General features: G+C 39.1%; 1 protein-coding gene across 1 annotated transcript in view; it reads left to right on the top strand.

Moving 5' to 3' along the window:
- LOC139201473 (solute carrier family 23 member 2) overlaps positions 1 to 5,853 on the top strand; it is a 29,810-nt gene extending 23,957 nt beyond the window's left edge. Inside the window, exons 11-12 of the mRNA XM_070830798.1 lie at positions 5,334 to 5,429; positions 5,515 to 5,853. Coding sequence (XP_070686899.1) covers positions 5,334 to 5,429; positions 5,515 to 5,699 — 281 coding nt within the window. The 3' untranslated portion in view covers positions 5,700 to 5,853. The remainder of the gene's footprint in view (positions 1 to 5,333; positions 5,430 to 5,514) is intronic.
- Positions 5,854 to 18,361: the final 12,508 nt, after the last annotated feature.

Raw genomic sequence — 18,361 nt, 5'->3', positions numbered from 1 at the left:
CTTAATCTGGTCTCATGAAAAACATTTGACTGTCCTGCTACTGCATGAAAAGCTGTAATGCGGTGAACCCGTCCGCTACCTCACATAAATTCTAGTAAAAGTTCACATAAGAGTTCTGATAATTATGAACTATATTTGTAACCCGACAGCTCTTACAAAAGGTTCAAGGGAGAAAATGAGGTGACAGACGGCAAAATTCTTACTCATCACCACCCAGGTTTAATACGAACTTAGTGATACCTCTGGATTAGTTGCGTACAAAAATGTGGGTGAAAAGTCGACGGATTATGTCGTCACTTCATCAGTGTCACTGGTGTTTGGCCAGGGAAGCCAATCTGTGGAAAAAAAGGAGAAAAAATGATTGACAAAAAAGAAGAAATACTTACTGTTGCAAGACAGAAAATTAGTCACGTCATTACACATTCATTTGCATGCACTCATACATACATACATACATTCATACAGACATACTCATGTACAAACATACACACTCTACACACAACAGGTAGAACCCAATTACACTAATCTAGCCATGGACCATTAATCCAACAAATTAAACCACCACTTGGAGCTTTTACAGATGCAAGGCTGACCCATCAGGGATCTTACAACAAATCAGAGATCAATCGCATACCATCAGCTGATGATTCCTTGTTTTTGATGACACATTGATTGGCTGTGGAGTGTGTTTGTGGCCACCTCCTATGAAGCGCCATCAAAAGAGCAATCCTCAAGATTAAACAGCTCTTCTCTGCAGACATAAGACCTTGATCCCATGAGTCATGTGATGCGAGTGTCTCCCAAGAAAGTGCTAATCCAGAGTTCAACATTGGGCATGAGGGTTTGTCTGGTTTTCTCAGGTCTAGGCTGCTTAGCTCCCAATCCTCTTGGCCACCCCCCATGTCACTGGCTGTAATCTGCCCAGCTCAGATAAAGCACTCCTGAGTTCCAGCCTCAACACTCAGCTGATAGCCCCAGACAAGAGGAGACCTGTCAGCGCTTTTTGTAAACAAACTGATGCTCACCCAGACGTCTTTAGATGTACAGGCTGTGGGACTTAAATCAACTCACCGGGTGCATTGAACTTTTGACTGCTGCCTCTCTGGGCAGGAAATGTCTGTGTGTTTGTGTAAGTGTGTATGTGTGTGTGTGTGTGTGTGTGTGTGTGTGTGTGTGTGTGTGTGTGTGTGTTTGTGTTGGGATCAGTTTTTTGAATAAGAGTGTGTTCAGAACTACAACAGTGCTTTTAGTAATTCTTGATTTAATTCAATACAACTTCATTAGGCAGTTTATTGCCTGAAGGAAATTATGAAAGCAGAGCATCGGACATGCAGGCTTCCTCATAGTCAATGGTGCTCTGTATTGCTCTGCTCACCCATGTGCTGTTGGTAACACATGCCACATGAAAGGCCAACTCTGACTTAGGAAATTGGAGTGCCAGTGGTCTAGTGATTACAGAGGCTCCCCCTCAGCCACCAAGCAACTTCTATAAGTCCAAATAGCTAGACGTCTGTGGCTCTGCAGAGTGCACTGTCAAATTTAAGGCCAAACTTCCCAGATGGTGCTATGGCTCTACCCAAGGCAATGTTGACCAGTAGGTCTAGAGTGAAATATCTCCTCAACTATTCGATTACTATGAATTTTTGTACAGATATTCAAGCTCCCCCAGTGATGACTCCTTATGGCTTTGGTGACCCCGTGGCTTTTACTCTTTTGCCACTATAAGGTTGATCTTTTTGGTTCTGAGTGAAATATTGCCATGAAATTTGGTACAGATTTGGATTCATCTATCTGTACTATACTTGTTTATACTACCTCTATTCTCGCTACACTGCAGCTATAGTATAAACTCTACCAATCTCATATGAAAATTAGCAAAGCCAAGGAATCTTTGAAGTCTGGACTGGACCACTCAATGACTGGCCCATGCAATTCACATTTCTCTGCTTTAACAAACAAACGGTAGATGGACAAAAGTTGGACAACTAAAAGTTACCACACGGCTGGTGAAGCACAGGTAGAGCTGGCAGTCTGGCTTAAATGGTTCTGGAGACTGGACAGAGCAGTTGTTAGCTCTTGGAGACAACCCACAACATCCCCACAAGTCTGGCTGTGCTGACTGAGAAGGGCTTGCTGACTAGATCTAAATCTGCAAACTTTTGAAAAATGGTCCAGGCAGATTTTTGGAGTCAAGATTTCACTGCTCTGGAATATTGTCTTATCTTCCATTGCGGCACTTGAACTAAGCTGAAGTTATACCAAAGGTATTGCACCTGCTACTATACATCTGATAATGACAATGTCATTTTTGAACATGTGGAGGGAATTCAGAATCAAAGTATATACCTCAGAGGGTTAAAAACAGTACAGATATATGGGTTTCTGGCCGAGGAAGTATGTCATCCATCCAACAGATGGATCAGAGACAGGTCATGTGTGGAGTGGATATTATCCCGTCCTGCAGGCTTTATTGTCAGGCCCCAGTTTCTGTTGGTTTTGTTTTGAAGGGGCTTGTATTTCTTTTTGTTTTATTAGACTTAACTTGACCTCCATGTGGATGAGGCAAGGGCAAAAATGCAAGGGTAGATATTTCATTTCACTGTTGGGAGGGACAATAAACATAAGATTTTCATGAGTAGAGGCTTTTTATTTTTCTTCTGTGGCAGCAAACGCAATACATAGCAGTAAGTAAGTATTCTGCTGCAACTTGAGCTTATCTAGACACTTTGTGGTTGAATACAGTATACATGTTGAAATGTGTCATACCACTTAACAAAAATATTCTGGTTAACTGCAATACATTAAATGTCTGTTTTTAATCGCTTTTATTATTATTTTTAATAAAAACACTGTCTTTGAAATAAAAACTTTAACTAAGACTTTTTTATTGACAAAAGTAGCAGCATTTTCTATAATTTTACAAACTTTACTACTCAGGTTTACTCAGGTTGGCAATATAGTAATATTTAATAGTGTTAAATACATAAAAAATACTGTTAATAATACTTTTAAAATAGTTTGTCATTTTGCATAATTTACATTAAATGAAAAAAAAAATTGACTTTCAATTTATTGCTACATTTGTATTTATATAAAGATCTTATTGTCAATTAAGTGCATTTCATCTTATAAGATCCCCCCCAAAGAATCGCCACTCCCCCAGCCAAGTAGAACCATATGTTCCCTCATTGGGTCAAAGACACTGGGTCAGACACGAGAGGGGAACTTGAAGGAGTAATGTGGCGCTGCCTCACTGTGAGGTCCCTGTCACAGGCAAAGGTGGGCTCCTTGGCATGATTGCAGAGGGATTCTAGGGATCAGGAATGTCACCTCCTTGGTGGTTAAGGAGCCAGAGTTGGTGCAGGAGGTTGAGTGGTACCAGTGGAAGGCTCTTACTGTTGTATGTGCTTTTGCACTGAACAACAGTTCATTATCTGGCCTTCTTGTAGTCTCTGGATGGCATCTTGGACAGGGTTGTGAAGGAAGCCATCAGGCTAAAGAAGGAGGCCTTTTTAACTGCTCCTCAACAACAGGTACCAGGTGGCCAGAAGGGTTTTGGCTTTGACGGTAGCTGCAGTGAAAACCTTGTTGTTTAGAGTTTAGAGGCAATGAAGAAGTTCTTTTGGAAGCTCTGGTAAACCGCTCGGCAAATGGGTGTGTTCAGCGGGGATGGAGAACTGTTGACTCGGACTGGGATATCATGGAAAGAACACTAAACCCAACTGACATGTCCTCTGTGGAAGAGGAAGAGTCTGAGGACTCCAAAGTAATGGAGAAGCTCCTCAGTGGCAAGTTGCCAGGTGTGGATGAGATGCAACCAGAGATGCTGAAGGCTTTGGACAGTGTTGGGCTGCCTTGGCTGACAAACCTTTTCATTGTTGCATGAAGGTTGGGGACAGCATTTTCAAAACAGGGGACAAGAGCTTATGCTTCAAATATCTGGGTATCACACCATGCAATCTTCACAGGGAAATTTATTCCAGGGTGCTGGAAAAGAGGCTCCACCTCAAACCTCAGATTCAGGAGGAGCAATGCAGATTCCATCCTGGTTACGGAACAATGGACCAGCTCGTTTCCCTTGTAGGGTTGTTGAAGGGGTCGTGGGAGTTTGACCATCCAGTCTACGTGTATTTTGTGGACTTGGAGAGGGCGTACGTCTGTGTCCCTCAGGGAATCTGATAATGCTGTCCCTTGTCATGGATTCTGTTTGTGATATTCATCAACCAGATAAGGTGCAGCCAAGATTGGGAGAGTACCTGGTTTGATAATCATCTCTGTTTTGTACAGATGATGCAGTCCTGGCAGCTTCCATAGATCATGATCTCAGTCCGCACTGGGGCACTTTGCAGCTGAGTGTGAAACTGTCAGGAAATCTGAGGCCGTGGTTCTCTGCCAGAAAATGTTAGATTGCTCCCTCTGGGTTTCAAGTAAGATGCTGCTTGAGGTGACAAAGCTAATATATCTCTTGTTCACGAGTGTGGTTAAAATGGAGCGGGGGTTGGTCAAACACATGTGGCATCAACAGTTATATAGGTGCTGTATACTCAACCCCCATTTCCACCCCTGGTTACATATTTTGCTATTCCATCATAAATCTATGAAGTAGCTATCACAATTCACTCCTCCCAGGCAAACCTCATGTGACCATTCACCTATGAGTTCTAAGTACTGAGACAAATTAATTCCTAATCAGTCATAGACCTGTAAAGTGAGAGGTAAATTGTACTTTCAAATGGGAAAAAATTAATGAGCTCTAAATTAACCTCAGTGAGGTGGAGTTGGATCAGGTTTGAAGCTGAATTAAAAAGAATGACACTAGCTGTTGTTAGTTTAAGTACCCCCTATTTTCCTTTTCTGCAAAAAATGTGCTGGTGCTTCTCTCCTTTCACACCGAGGAGCTTCACTTACCACAATAAACCTGCAAGACTATGTCACATACACGGGTTAAATATGAAAATATGGATAGTAAAAATTGCAGTCTGGTTACAACTGTAAATGTGTTTTGTTCTAGTAGAAGTATGGAAACATGTGTGACATATCCTCTGTTTTAAGTATGTACCGAAGGCTAATTTATGAAGATGGTAAGCAGTGGACCAAACCACTGTGATGCATATGAGGGGGGTGCAGTATGCTGAAACTGTGCACAGTGTTACTGCTTTCATTGCATATTATCATAATATCTAAACTTATATAGTTATATTTACAATTACATATTGAGGGGAGCAACTCCGTGTTTTTCCCAGGAAAAGGAGATAATCTCCCTGTGAGATTTACAGTTATGCACTCTGTATGGGTAACACATTATATTAATTTATTCTTTTCGCTGTTTAAAGGGATAAAAGAGCTGGACCAAGTGATTGTAGTGCTCTTCACCACACATATGTTCATTGGAGGATTCCTTGGATTTATCCTGGACAACACCATTCCAGGTATGACAAAGTACTAATAATGAATACTGGATGATCAAACAAACCATAACATCACTTTCAGCTAACTGTATCTTTTCTTTTTCAGGCACTGACAAAGAGCGGGGCATCAAGAGCTGGCAGGACAAGGTTCAAGTGGAGAGCAAAAACATGTGTGACCAATCGTGTTATGATATCCCTCTTTGCAACTGTGTTTTGAAACGGTTTAGATGTTTCCAGTACTTGCCCTTCCTCCCTTCTTACAAGACCACCCAACAGGGGACAACGAATTAATGGTGTGCTTACTAACAGGGTTGCAGTGATGCTGGCCTATTAACCAAACAGTAGCTGGGGAGCACTGAAAAAGTAAAATAATGACATTATATCAAAAATTGGCTTCTATTCACACTAGAACCTTGTTGGCACAAAAGTGAACAGAACATAATGTTGTGTATTTGCTCCTACATTATTTTTGTTGATATAAAACCTCACTGTGAGGTGATGTCACTGAAGTCACTGAAATGTCTTCCACAGTCAAATTCCCTGCAGATTTGTTGATTAGATAAAACAAAACCTACATCCTAAAATGTTTAATCTTATAAACAAATGCAATTGGTTACTGTCCGCAAGGTCTAACTTGTAAAGCACCTGGTCAACCAGCAGTGACTTTAGTTATCCATGCATTTGAAACCACAATTCAGAGTGGTCTGTCACTGCAGATAGGTACACCTGTACATCTTTATTATGAGTAACATACTCAGAGCAACATTTTGTCCATACAGATAATGAAAAATCACGAAAGTGATTTTCACATAGAAACAAACTGATGCTCAATAAACTGACGCACTGTTCCAGTACAAAGTCAGAAATGTCATGATGCTGCATTGAAGCCACTGTTTAAGTGTTATGAATGTATGTTTTCAGTAGGGTCATTACTATTTCATCAAGAAAAGTAACTTACAGACATAGATGTTTAATAGCAGGCTGTTTTATAAAAAATCATATTATGTTGTATGACTGTAAAAGAGCTGTTTTCATTAACAATATTGAGGTTACTGCTTTAAACATTTCATTATGTGTTTTGTCACTGTATAGAAGTACATTTTTGATTAATTTAAACATGATGCTCTTATATTTAAGAAGACATATGCGATTTTACTAATTTTTGTACTACAACTTTGTATAAGTCCAAAACTGTGACAATAAAGGGTTGTTGAATAAATCCTGAAGTTTAAAAAGACTTTCATCATCTTCCTCAAATTTATTTCAATTTGGGGTTTTAATTTTTTTTTACGTTAAGTATTTACCTCCTTAAACTACAGATTGAAGGATGGTCTGTTGTATTAATCAATTCAATTCAATTCAAAAGCATAGGTTTAGTATGAAGAACTTTATATGGTAAATGGTCTGTATTTGTATAGCGCCTTTCTAGTCATGTCAACTACTCAAAGCGCTTTCACGTGACATCCTCATTCACCCATTCGCACATCATTCACTCAGGAGGAATCTAAGTTGGAGGAGACTATTGTTTCACACACATTCACAATCTGAAGCCATGCTTCTAGAGCAAGTTCGGATTCAGTGTCTTGCCCAAGGACAATTGCTGGGGGATCGAACCACCAATATTCCGATTGAGGGACGACCCACTCTACTTCTGATCCACAGCCGCCACTTTAGGTATGAAATAGTGGGGCTTTGTTTACATGTGAATATAAAATGCAATGAATGAAAATCAAATATTTGGTACAGTACATACTGTAGTCCACTGGCTTTACTACATTTTTTAAACAAGCTAGGAGAGTATGGCCATGCTAGCAGCTCTGTCAGGCTGTACATTCTGTTCTCAGAGCTAAATGCTAACATCAGCAGGGCTCACATGCTCACAATGACAATGCTGAAGTGCCATGCTCATGTTTAACGTCTTAGATTAGCGTGTTAACATGCAAACATTAGCATTAAACACAAACTACAGCTTAGGCTAATGGGAATGTGATTAATTACTCATTACACAATCAAACTACACAAGTAATGTAGTCTTGAATCTTATGTGCAATTTCATGTGTGTTCATGAAGTTTAGTGTTTTATTGTTTTATTTTCACGAAAACAGAAAGAGGAAGTTAGTTGATAATGTCACTTCAGTTACATGTCTGTAGGGGGAGATTTTGGTCTTTGTTATTACGAATACTGACTATAATATATATGGTATATAAATAACAGTTAACAGTTATAGTTTTACTAAGAATATTCCTTGGATAAAAGTTTGGTCATAACTTCGCAAACATTTAATTACTAATAAGATTAGAGAGGCTCATTTAAAAAAGTTTTACAGTAACATTCTTATTTTAACCCAAACCATCATCTTTTCCTGAATCCAACCAAATAGTTCGGTCTGCAGGTCTGTTATGCCTGCAGCAATATTAGATGTTCATGAATGTTGATATTTGATGAACTGTAAATGAGAACTGTCTAGAATGAAGGGATGGCTGCAACAGCTGCTCTGAGCATCTAATACTGACGAAGAAGGGTGCCTTGTTCGTCAGTATCAGGCACCAAATGAGGTGAACAGGCATCAGTATCTGAGGGGTTGCAAACAGGTTGCATTTCAATGTCCAAATGTGTAACATGTGCAATTTGTCCAATAAGATAATAAATAAGAAAGAGAACAGGATGTGGACATGAGAATCCAGTAGACCAAGTAGTAGTTCTACAGGTAGACTTTGCGATGGTTTTTTTATCTTATCCAACTTAAAAAAATTGTGGGCGGGTGATAACTTGCTGTATTATCAACTGCCATGACAAATCTCAAAACTGGTTAGGTGATGAAATGCGTTTTTTTCAGCTTGTAAGCAAAACAATAGTAAACACTGAGTTAACAGCCGAATGGCATGATAAGCAATGGTAAGATGAACACTTACCTTCAGCAACATCAGGATATCTGTAATCCATACGCTTTCCATCATCCCATACGTGAATATTAATCATTTTTATGGAAAGTGATAACTGGCATCAGTTGGCTTGCATAGGTTAATCATCTGAACAACAATAACCCATAGTGAATATCCCTGGTTACATGACCAACATTCATAATTCTTTCAACCTCAACTAATGTGTTGTCAGGTTAGATTGGGTGAGATTGTACAAATTAGGAAAACAATAGCTTCAACACGTGAAGAGCTACGCTAGCATTAGTGACAGTTGTGGCATTCCTCAAACGATTTTAATGAGGACGTGGAGAAAAAAACTCTCCAGTGAAGAGAGAAAACACACCCTGAAAACCACCAACAGCTACACAAGAAATTAACAGACAACCTGGATGAGTCACGAATCCTTGCACATTCCTTGACATTAGTAAACTTTTTAATTTACACACAGATGCTTCCAATCTGGGCCTAGGTGTAGTTTTATATCAGGAGCAGGCAGGGAAAATGTCAGTCACCGCATATGCATCACACTGAGTCTAAGAAGAACTATCACTTTCATTCTAGAAAAATGGAATTCATGGCTGTAAAGGAGGGAGAAGTCAGGAGTCTTAATCCTCTGGGGATCATGAATGCCTCTGCAAAATTTTATCACAATCCATCTAATATATAATTCTTATGTAGTGTAATGACAGATTTTTTTTTTTTAAGTTATGTGACTGGCCACTGTATGAACGCAAGTCAAATACTCACTCTCTTTTAACGTTTTTGGTTGTTAATCAGCGTCTGACAGGAATTGCCCATCTGCCTCTTTAAATGTACAACTAGGTTGCTGCACTGCGTGGGTTTCTTTAGTGCCTTTTCACTGAAAACAGCTGTGGGAGCAGTGAGAGAGAACCACAACAGTAAAGTAACCCTGACATGTAAAACAATGAGCTGAAACTCTCTATAAAGCTTTTTCAACTCCACTCCACTTATATTAGACAGTGTCATTTGATATACTATTAAAATTCAAAAATTGATTCAACGGGTTTGTTGACACAATAATTTAACTTTATGTATTTAGATATTTAGGAGGAGGACCAAGAACTGGATATTCAGGCATATCTGTGTGGTGACTTGGTACTGCTATAGACCACTCTGGTTGAAATGACATTGTTCTGATTGCCATATAAAACAAACTAAACGGTTTAAGCCCTCCAGATCTCGCCCAAATAGTGGTCAACAGAGTTGCTTTTGAAGACCTACATTAGGATAAGACGCAACACTGCTTTGGATACAAATTATCCTACCACAGTTTTGAATGAGAGAGAATGATGTGATGGGTGATGTGTTCAGCAGAGCGTATCAGAGGAACCACCCAACCCACCGTGCACAACATCTACAATGAAAGACGTCACCCACAACTACTTGTTCAGGCTGCTGGAGGCGGGAAGATGCTTCTGTTGCTTAAGGGCATGGACAGGGAGGCTAGGGAGAAGCTCTTTTCCACCACACACATACACACACACACACACACACGCAGTAAGTACCATATGTGAAAGCCACGCGGCTCGGACAAGTGCCAAGACACTAAGACCATCACCCGGTCAAGGAACAGGCCAGTTGCACAGATACAAATTTAAGATGGTTGTCTAGTAGGTTTCAGCTCAGTTGGCACAAATCACAAAACAGGATTACTAAATCCTAATCAGGATTGCATCGACAGCTGCATGTGAATGTTCGTTAAATGAAGAGGCACCTTCAGCCACAATGTTCCCAATGTACCAAGGTATTAGAGAAAGTCTGTTAGGGCTTTACCTGTCTTGGGTTTTATCATCCACGGGAAACGTGACTCATCTTGAATGTGTGCCACCTCTGAGCTAAAGCTTTTTCATTTCTGGATGGAAAAGTAAAGGTAGGTAGGTAAATACTAAACTAAGCCTGTCAACTCTATGCATTATAGCTAATCAATACTAATTAAACAAATCAGTTAGTTCATTCACTGTAAGTGATACTAGCCATGACAAAAACTAATTTGAATTGAATTCAAATAGGAATCACACTATTTTTTTAATTTTTACCTCAAGACAGACAGCTTGATTTTATTATAGCACATGTCACAGCTGACCTTTATAACATACATGGTGACTTAAAATAAGATTTTTTTTAGGGTACACTGTTTGAACTTGCAAATAAGAATCAGGGAGAGTAAAAGAAATGAATCGTCAAATGCAACCAAGACCAAGTGACCAAGGATTATGTGCATGAAGATGGTGCAGGTAGTGTGCATGTGTGCAGTTTCTTCTCGCTTAAGCTACTTTATGCAGCTTTATGCCAAGGTACACCATATTGAATTAGTGGGGCCCAGAAGGCTGGAAGCTCTTATTTATCAGTCTTAATTGGGTCACGATGATACTGGAATATCTCCAAGTTGGTCAGTATCAAAAAAGTATGTAAATATGTTTACTCCCTGATTTAGACTGAAATGTGTTTGCGCTCATTGTGTTACATATGTGCTACATATCCCATGCACTTTGCCCCACTAATTCACAGAAATACTTGTTGGCTGCACCCTTTCCATTTCCCAAGAAAATTCCCCGCTGTTGTCATCTGATTTCATATAATATCAAAGGCTAACATCAAGGCAGCTGCATATGACTAGCTGAAGGGGTTAATGGTATGGTAGCCAAATACCTCAAGGTGCTTCTGTCTATTATGGGGGTCTCGTGCCTCCACAATACAAACCAGCTAGCACAGCTACGGGGTCCTCCAGCCTGCACAGACTGGGATATTTTTGATGGGGATCCAAACAAAAATGTTATCACAGACAACAGTGCCGTGTGATATGAGCAAAATCTCATATATTGATATAGGTCATGTCATATCCAGATAACCATGCATATGAGAATATAGCACATTTCTGTAAATGCAATGAATAAATAGTTTGAAAAATAGTATATGTAATGTCTAGCATTACAGATGGCGCCTCGGGCAACTGCCTCAGAGTGTTGGTGCACTTTGTTTGGTCTGTTTAGTTTGATAATTTGATGTTTTGCTTTAGTACCAGGAGCTCTTGGAGCAAAGAAACTCTTGAACATCAGGGATTCAACCCGTGCAGGTTTATTAACCCTAACCCTCTTTTATCACCACATCTGTGGAATTTCAGGACATTCTGGTTAAAGGTTCCCACACTTTGTACACACAGTGAAACGACATACAAGAGGAAAGCAGGTACGGTCATGTGCCTTATGAGCGCAAACGTTCTCAGAAAAAACAAACTTGATGAACTTCAGCTACTACTGGGGAAGAGCAGAGACTTTTCTTCATCTTCCATTCTGAGCTTCACGGAAACGTCGATGTTTGGATCAATACTGCACTGCAGCGAGAAGGATTTCAGAGTAGCTCGCAACACAGAACCTTAGTAGCAGTAGCAATATGGGTGGAGGAGCACTGCAATTACACTAACAGTAGCTGGTGTAGTGATGTGACAGTGATCTCACAGTACTATTTGAACTACTGTACTGTGTAATCTTTTTTCATAAATTGTAAACCCTTCTACGTCTCCTGTGAGTATGAGCCTGCTTCAAGACCCCCAACATTATCCCTGTCCCCAAAAACCCAAGGACCACAGGACTACATGTCACAGGCAGATATTTTGGCTACAGTGGGAGGTGGAGACTTTTTTTTAAGCCCGCTCCTGCTGGATATCTGGCCATTACCTCCCTCACCTACAATGTGTGTGTTCCATTCTTACCAGCTCCAACAGTGTATGTGTTCCAGACCGCCCCATCCCCGCAGCAAAGTTTAATCCACCCACTCTCACAATATTTGCACTGGGTTTTGCAGGACTTGTAGGATCCCTTTCTTTTCAATATATCCATCTCGTTCGTAGTCATGTAAGAGGACTTCTTTAATGTTCAGTCAGTTCACGTGGTCATGAGTGTTTATTTCTAATACATCTACCGTTATTTCAAGATGATCATTGACTCACACATTAAGACACTCTATAGAATATCTATAATTTCATTAAAACTCATCAAACTGTCTGCTCCCATGAGATTTGTGTTGGTTTCCACAGGAGCCAAGGAGTCCCACTCCCATTGCAAGACCGTGGTGGTACACAGAGAGAACTGAACACATCATCTAGTCATTCCAATGGAAGTTGCTCAGTGGTTCATGAAACCAAAAAGCTACTTCCTGCTGTAAAGGAATGACCTGGATGAAACGTACTGCGCATGCTCTATGGGCCCCACTGAATTGGCTGAGCCAGCTAACTTTGGCAGTGAGACAGCTAACCTCTGCTTTAGCCCTAACTTGAACGGAGAAAAAATAGCTAAATCATGTGGCTCCTCTAGACTTTACAAATTTTATCAGTCTGAAGGGATCAAATCATGTCATTTCCGAGGGGTTGTGATGGTCAAAAAAAATGCATCCACCATTTTGCAGACGTTTCTTTTGCAATGTAAGTCTATGGGAGGAAGTGTTTTGTGGCCAAATGAAATCACATAGTGGACACCATTGTAGTACTTAGATGGTTTGGCCACTATGTCAAATTGACAAATTAACAAAGTCTAGCACACTTCCTGGGCTTGGTGGAGTCATCTATATTTACATACAGTCTATGATGTAGCCATGTAATGCAGAGAAGACTTAATGCTTCAGGCTGCCAACTCTCACGTTGACCATGAGACTCAAAGGATTTACACTTTTCACATGCTCTCACGCCACAGGTTGATTTTCTCACACAGTGAAAAACAATTTATAATGTGTTAGCTACAATGGAGTGTCCACACAGATGCCCAGAGCACCTGTCTGTCAGACCTCTGATAAGCCATGCCATCTGTCCGTCTGTCCAACGTCCGTCTGCCATGCTGTGCATCCGTGCATACTGATAATGCCGTGCCTACAGACAGCTTGACGCCTTTGACCATACTATTGTCAAAGCTTGGCTCACCTGCTGTAAATCTAACACACCCATTATGGCCTGGCAGCCTGGCATGTGAAATTTGTTGTTTTTAAAAAAGTTTCAGAATTTGATGGATTTGAGGCCATAAATAGGGTTCGTAAGTCGTCGAACTAGTCCCAGGGGGTTCATCAGATCCTCCCTCAAACTTGGTGTGTGTATGGCAAAAATGTTAATGATGGAAAGTTATCAAAGGTCTGTACAAAACTTTTAGGGCGTTGCTGTGGTGTGCCGTTCCATTTTCAAAGCAAAACATTGCTGTGAAATTGATTCAAACCTCACCAAACCTGGCACACACATTAGGAGGCCTAAAATGAGTAATGTCTACAAAATGTCAACAAGATTTTAACGGAGCAGCCCCTGCACAATGTTTCACCTAAATGTGTCCAATTCATTGTGTATATGGCCAATGCCAAGACCTAAAAAAGAGTCTCTTGGAGCCATGTCCTAAACCCAACAGGAAAAGCATTATTTTAATTTTAATCATGTGTCTAAAAATAGGCTCCATGCCTGTCCAAGCAGACAAACTACACCGACCTGAATTGTGGTAATTTTAACCTTTAAATCCTTCAAGATGCTTCTTTGAGAATCTTTTTTGTTTCAGTGTAACTACATGCATGGTAAAAAACTATTTGGGCTCAAAAATCACTTGAAATACCAACATTTATTCTGCACTTATTTCATCTGTCACCACAGGGCAATACTGGCTTTGTAATTGTTGTAAACCTCTTTGGAAGAAGTTAAAAATGTGTTGTCAGTGTATGTTACGCTACTGTAACACTAATAAGGGAATATCTTATAATATCTTATCTGATCATATGAACACACAGGTTCTCCCATTTTGTGTATATTTTTACTGACTGACTAATTCGTCCACTCATCAAATGCTGGATAAGAGTTTAGGATTAACAGACACCTACATGCCCTCATTGCCTCACGGTCACAGCTACAGACGACAGGATCTCAGTTTCTTCTGACAAAGATCATCAGATTTATACGAAACTTTCGAGTGATACATGTGATGTACGCCTCGCTTCCATTAAGGCTCGCTGCAGATGTCACGAAAATTCACACCATGTCAACCAAACTGCATCGCCATGTCCGCGACTGCACGCACATTTGCGCCCTTCAATGCTGGTTGTAGCATTAATTATAGTTTGCGTTTTCCGTTCTACGGAATTCATTGCTTCAAAGAAGTTAAGCAATGTGTTGATGCCAGACTGTTGGGCGTAGAGGAAGAAGTTATCTGTTCTCAAGAAAACTATCTCCTTAGTTGTGAGGACATGTACCTGCCCATGGCTGAAATATTGTGAAATATTTAACAGCAGCATTCCCAAGCATGATAAGTGATGATTCAAGATTCAAGATTCAAGACCTTTATTTGTCACATACACAGTTATACACAGTATAATGTGCAGTGAAATGTTTTGAGTGCCTGTTCCAGACTGAAACAATAATAGATCAAATAAATATAAAATAACACACAAAGTGAAACAATACGAGTAGAAAACACAAGATAATATGATGATATAACATCAGATACCAGCTTTAATGATGACAGTTACTAGCTACTATTAAATTGTAAAATTTTATTCAGATATATTCACTGATAATCTTTCAGTAAATTATCATTGCCCATCAGAGGCACAGTGGCAGAGGACAATAATCCAATAATATGTAGCCCATGTGACATCTGCACATAATATCAGTGCATAATCACATTAACTGTACAAATCGTTCAGTGGTGCTATTTAGAGAAATTACATATTTAGCGCATATTACACATCAAGCTGGGAGATCATATTTCACACAGAGTTGACGTATGCGTGTATTTGGTCAACCAGAGTACTTGGGTTTTAACCCTTTAACCTTCTGCTCAACCATATGGTAGAGCACATTTTGACTCACTAACATGTTTTACTTACGATATGTCAACTGTTTGGTAGAGGCCAATATTTCAAAAAATGTGAGGTCTGTTCATAAAAAAACATTGATTTTTGTAATTAGTGCCCCAAGGAAATAAAATATATAAAGAACAAATGTTTTCATTGCTTTTTTCTTGGTGAGGAGGTTAAAGGGTTAATGATACCAAAAGCTCACAGTACGATCAACACGGACTCCGACAGAGAGCCTGAAACACTGTCAACACCTCGGATCAGTCAATAACAAAGTGCAATGTGGAAAACAAAAAGTGCAATTCACTCTTTACCTCACGCTCAATCTGTTGTTGTCAAAATGAACTAGACATTCATCATGCTGTACAGTAGTGCGTCACTATTAGTAAATTATCTTGATGTCGAGGCATTTAGGCTTACACTGGGTGATACCCTTATAATTGGAGCACATTGTAAAGATAAGAACCATCACCCCTGTCTGGCGTGACATTGAGAGTGTGCGTCAGCCATTAGCCAATTTTTTTTTGTTTGGTTTCTAAGAAGGAACCATGAAATTATATATCAGTTACACATATTATAAAAAAGATCAATTTGATAAGAGCTCATGAGTGAAATGACTGCAAAAACTCATGACTGGAAAAACTGAGACAGACGTTCATTTGGTAAAAAAAAAAGTCAATGTTTATGAAACTGGAAAAAAGTTTGATCACTGAACAAATCAGCATCAATTCTATGTTACAGTCGAGTTTATCAGACAAGCCTTCTTTTCTTGGTAATGTTTAACCTTCATTATGATGTGTAAAAAATAATTTGGGTTTTAAATGATCTTTGCTATTTGTATCAAGTCAGAGCCAAGCAGGTTCAAGTTCAGGTCGTTTCATTAGACCACTAGTGACGTTTACACAAGCTTTAATTTGTCAGATTTGTTTCCTGGAGAACTAGAGGCTGCTGTGGTCTTTTATTCACCAGCTACCAGCTTTTTTAACAAAATACAATTTGGCCTGGTACCACATGTGAATAGAATAGAAAAGAATAGATTCAAGATAAGGAAACTAAGACATTCAAGACTTGCCATATTTGTTTGCTAACATCTACATATCACCAAGGTTTAAGGGATTAACTCAACAGTAAGCAAACAGGGAGACATGAATGAATGAATCCAAAATTAATTCTGTAGAAGCATTTCCCGGAGCACGATCCATATCTGAAAACAGGTAAACATTAACCTGAAACCTGAAAAAGCCAGGAGTGATTAGAAGTAAGCACTGAGTTGCTTACTAGGGTTTTTTTTTATGGGAGAATACTAGAGTAAAGAATACTAGTGCTATATCGTAAGAATTGGATTGTAATGATTGTTTGAAATGCCTCCATTTTTGCTTTGATTTAATACTAATAGTGAGACTGGTGCTACTCTGACATGTGTTCTTATTATATAAATATTTAAAGTCAAAGCTTTATCCCATGTTATTTCATGATGGATAGACAGTAATACAGTATGTGGACATTTCATCTAGACATGAAATCTTTATAGAGCACTAGTATGATTTAGTCTCGCACACTTTCATCAACGCTGTTTCCAGTTCTGTACCAGCTCTGTACACTACCTGCCCTGCACCACACGTCAGATGGACAAAGTTAGTAACTAGCTGGTGAAGATAAAGCTATGGTCACACCACAAAGTGAGCTAACTCTAACTCGTTCGCTGGTCCAGGCAGGCCAGCAGGGATTAGTCACAATAGGTCCTGGAGCTTCGCTGTATTTTCTTTGTACTGGTCTGTTTACTCCCCCCTGGCATTTTTGGTCACCATTACTTTTAGATTAAAAGTACCCTTTCAAGTTTGCTAAAGTTGCTACAGATAAATAAGAAAGTCTAAATAACAAACTTTTGTTAAATTCAGTGTTTTACACAGATGAGGGGTGAAGCAGGAGGAAGTCAGTCATTACATACACAGAGGCGCTTACGTTTTTGCTCATGCATGTCCAACATTTTCATTAATTTTGTTTGTCTGGCAGTTACTAGGATACCTACATCAAATTCATTTTACTCCATAAATACACAATCAGCATCATGAGAGTCTCCTTTTGTCAGACCACCAGTTCCAGTTAAATTTGATGAATGTCGGTATTATATTGTTCTTCATCAGACGTAACCAAAATAACTTCCACTGGTTTATCACATTATCTAAGTTATTGCTGGTTGAGTTATATCAATAAATTTTGCTCAGCTTTTGGGGAGTGGCCAAAAAGCTTCAAATACTGATACTCAATGATACTCTCGTTGTCTTTTAAAAAGTAGCTCCTATTACTGCTGCAGTAAAAGTGTCACGTACCTCTGAAGCATTACTCCTACCTGAAAACTATCCTGTAAGGTACTTGATCTATGAGCACACCTTGATTATAAGCAACAATATGTGCTGCTGCAGTGCATTATTACACCTATATTTATTTTGATTACAGAGGCCTAAACACTAATATTAAATGATTAACAGTTGATCATTAATTTTAGATGAATGACAATTAATCAATAGCCACATAAAATCATGTTAATTTGCTTAACCCTTAAACCCTTGTTGCCTGTTGTCGCGAATTCGCCTCAAACCTCTTCCGGTCTTGATGCATCTGAGGTGGCCTCTGCATCCCACTAATGCTGGTTGATGCATATTCTATGTATACATTATATATACATAGATGCATACATACATAAATAAATATATATATATTCTATCCGTATGTACATATATATTTTATTATACTATTATCATATTGCACTAGTCTATGCTATGTTATAGTCAAATTAACAATCTCCACTTCATTTAGCATCTGCTTGAATGCAAAAACACAAATAATGAATTTTTTTTATATAATTGTAAATAAATTCAGGCAGTAAGGGGTTAATTAAAGATTGTCATGCACTACATTACCTAAAAGGATGTTTAATTATAATATGTGATTATGTGGCATTATCTCTGCACGTCATGACTATGCATGGGAAAAAAGTAAACACAAAGAGACTCTGTTTATCCATCCATGAGTGGTTGTGAATGCATGGGGCATGGTCAAAAGATAAACTATGGTAAATGAAAAAAAAAGGGTGAACCTATGAGGGTTAAATCCTTGTGAAATTAATGTTCACAAGGATAAGATCAGTATCAGTAGAATTTACAACTAGTTTGTAATTAATTAAATAGTTAATTATC

This window comes from Pempheris klunzingeri, chromosome 5 (assembly GCF_042242105.1).
Source record: "Pempheris klunzingeri isolate RE-2024b chromosome 5, fPemKlu1.hap1, whole genome shotgun sequence".
NCBI classification, from domain to species: Eukaryota; Metazoa; Chordata; class Actinopteri; order Acropomatiformes; family Pempheridae; genus Pempheris; species Pempheris klunzingeri.
This window is presented reverse-complemented; position numbering and strand designations above follow the sequence as displayed.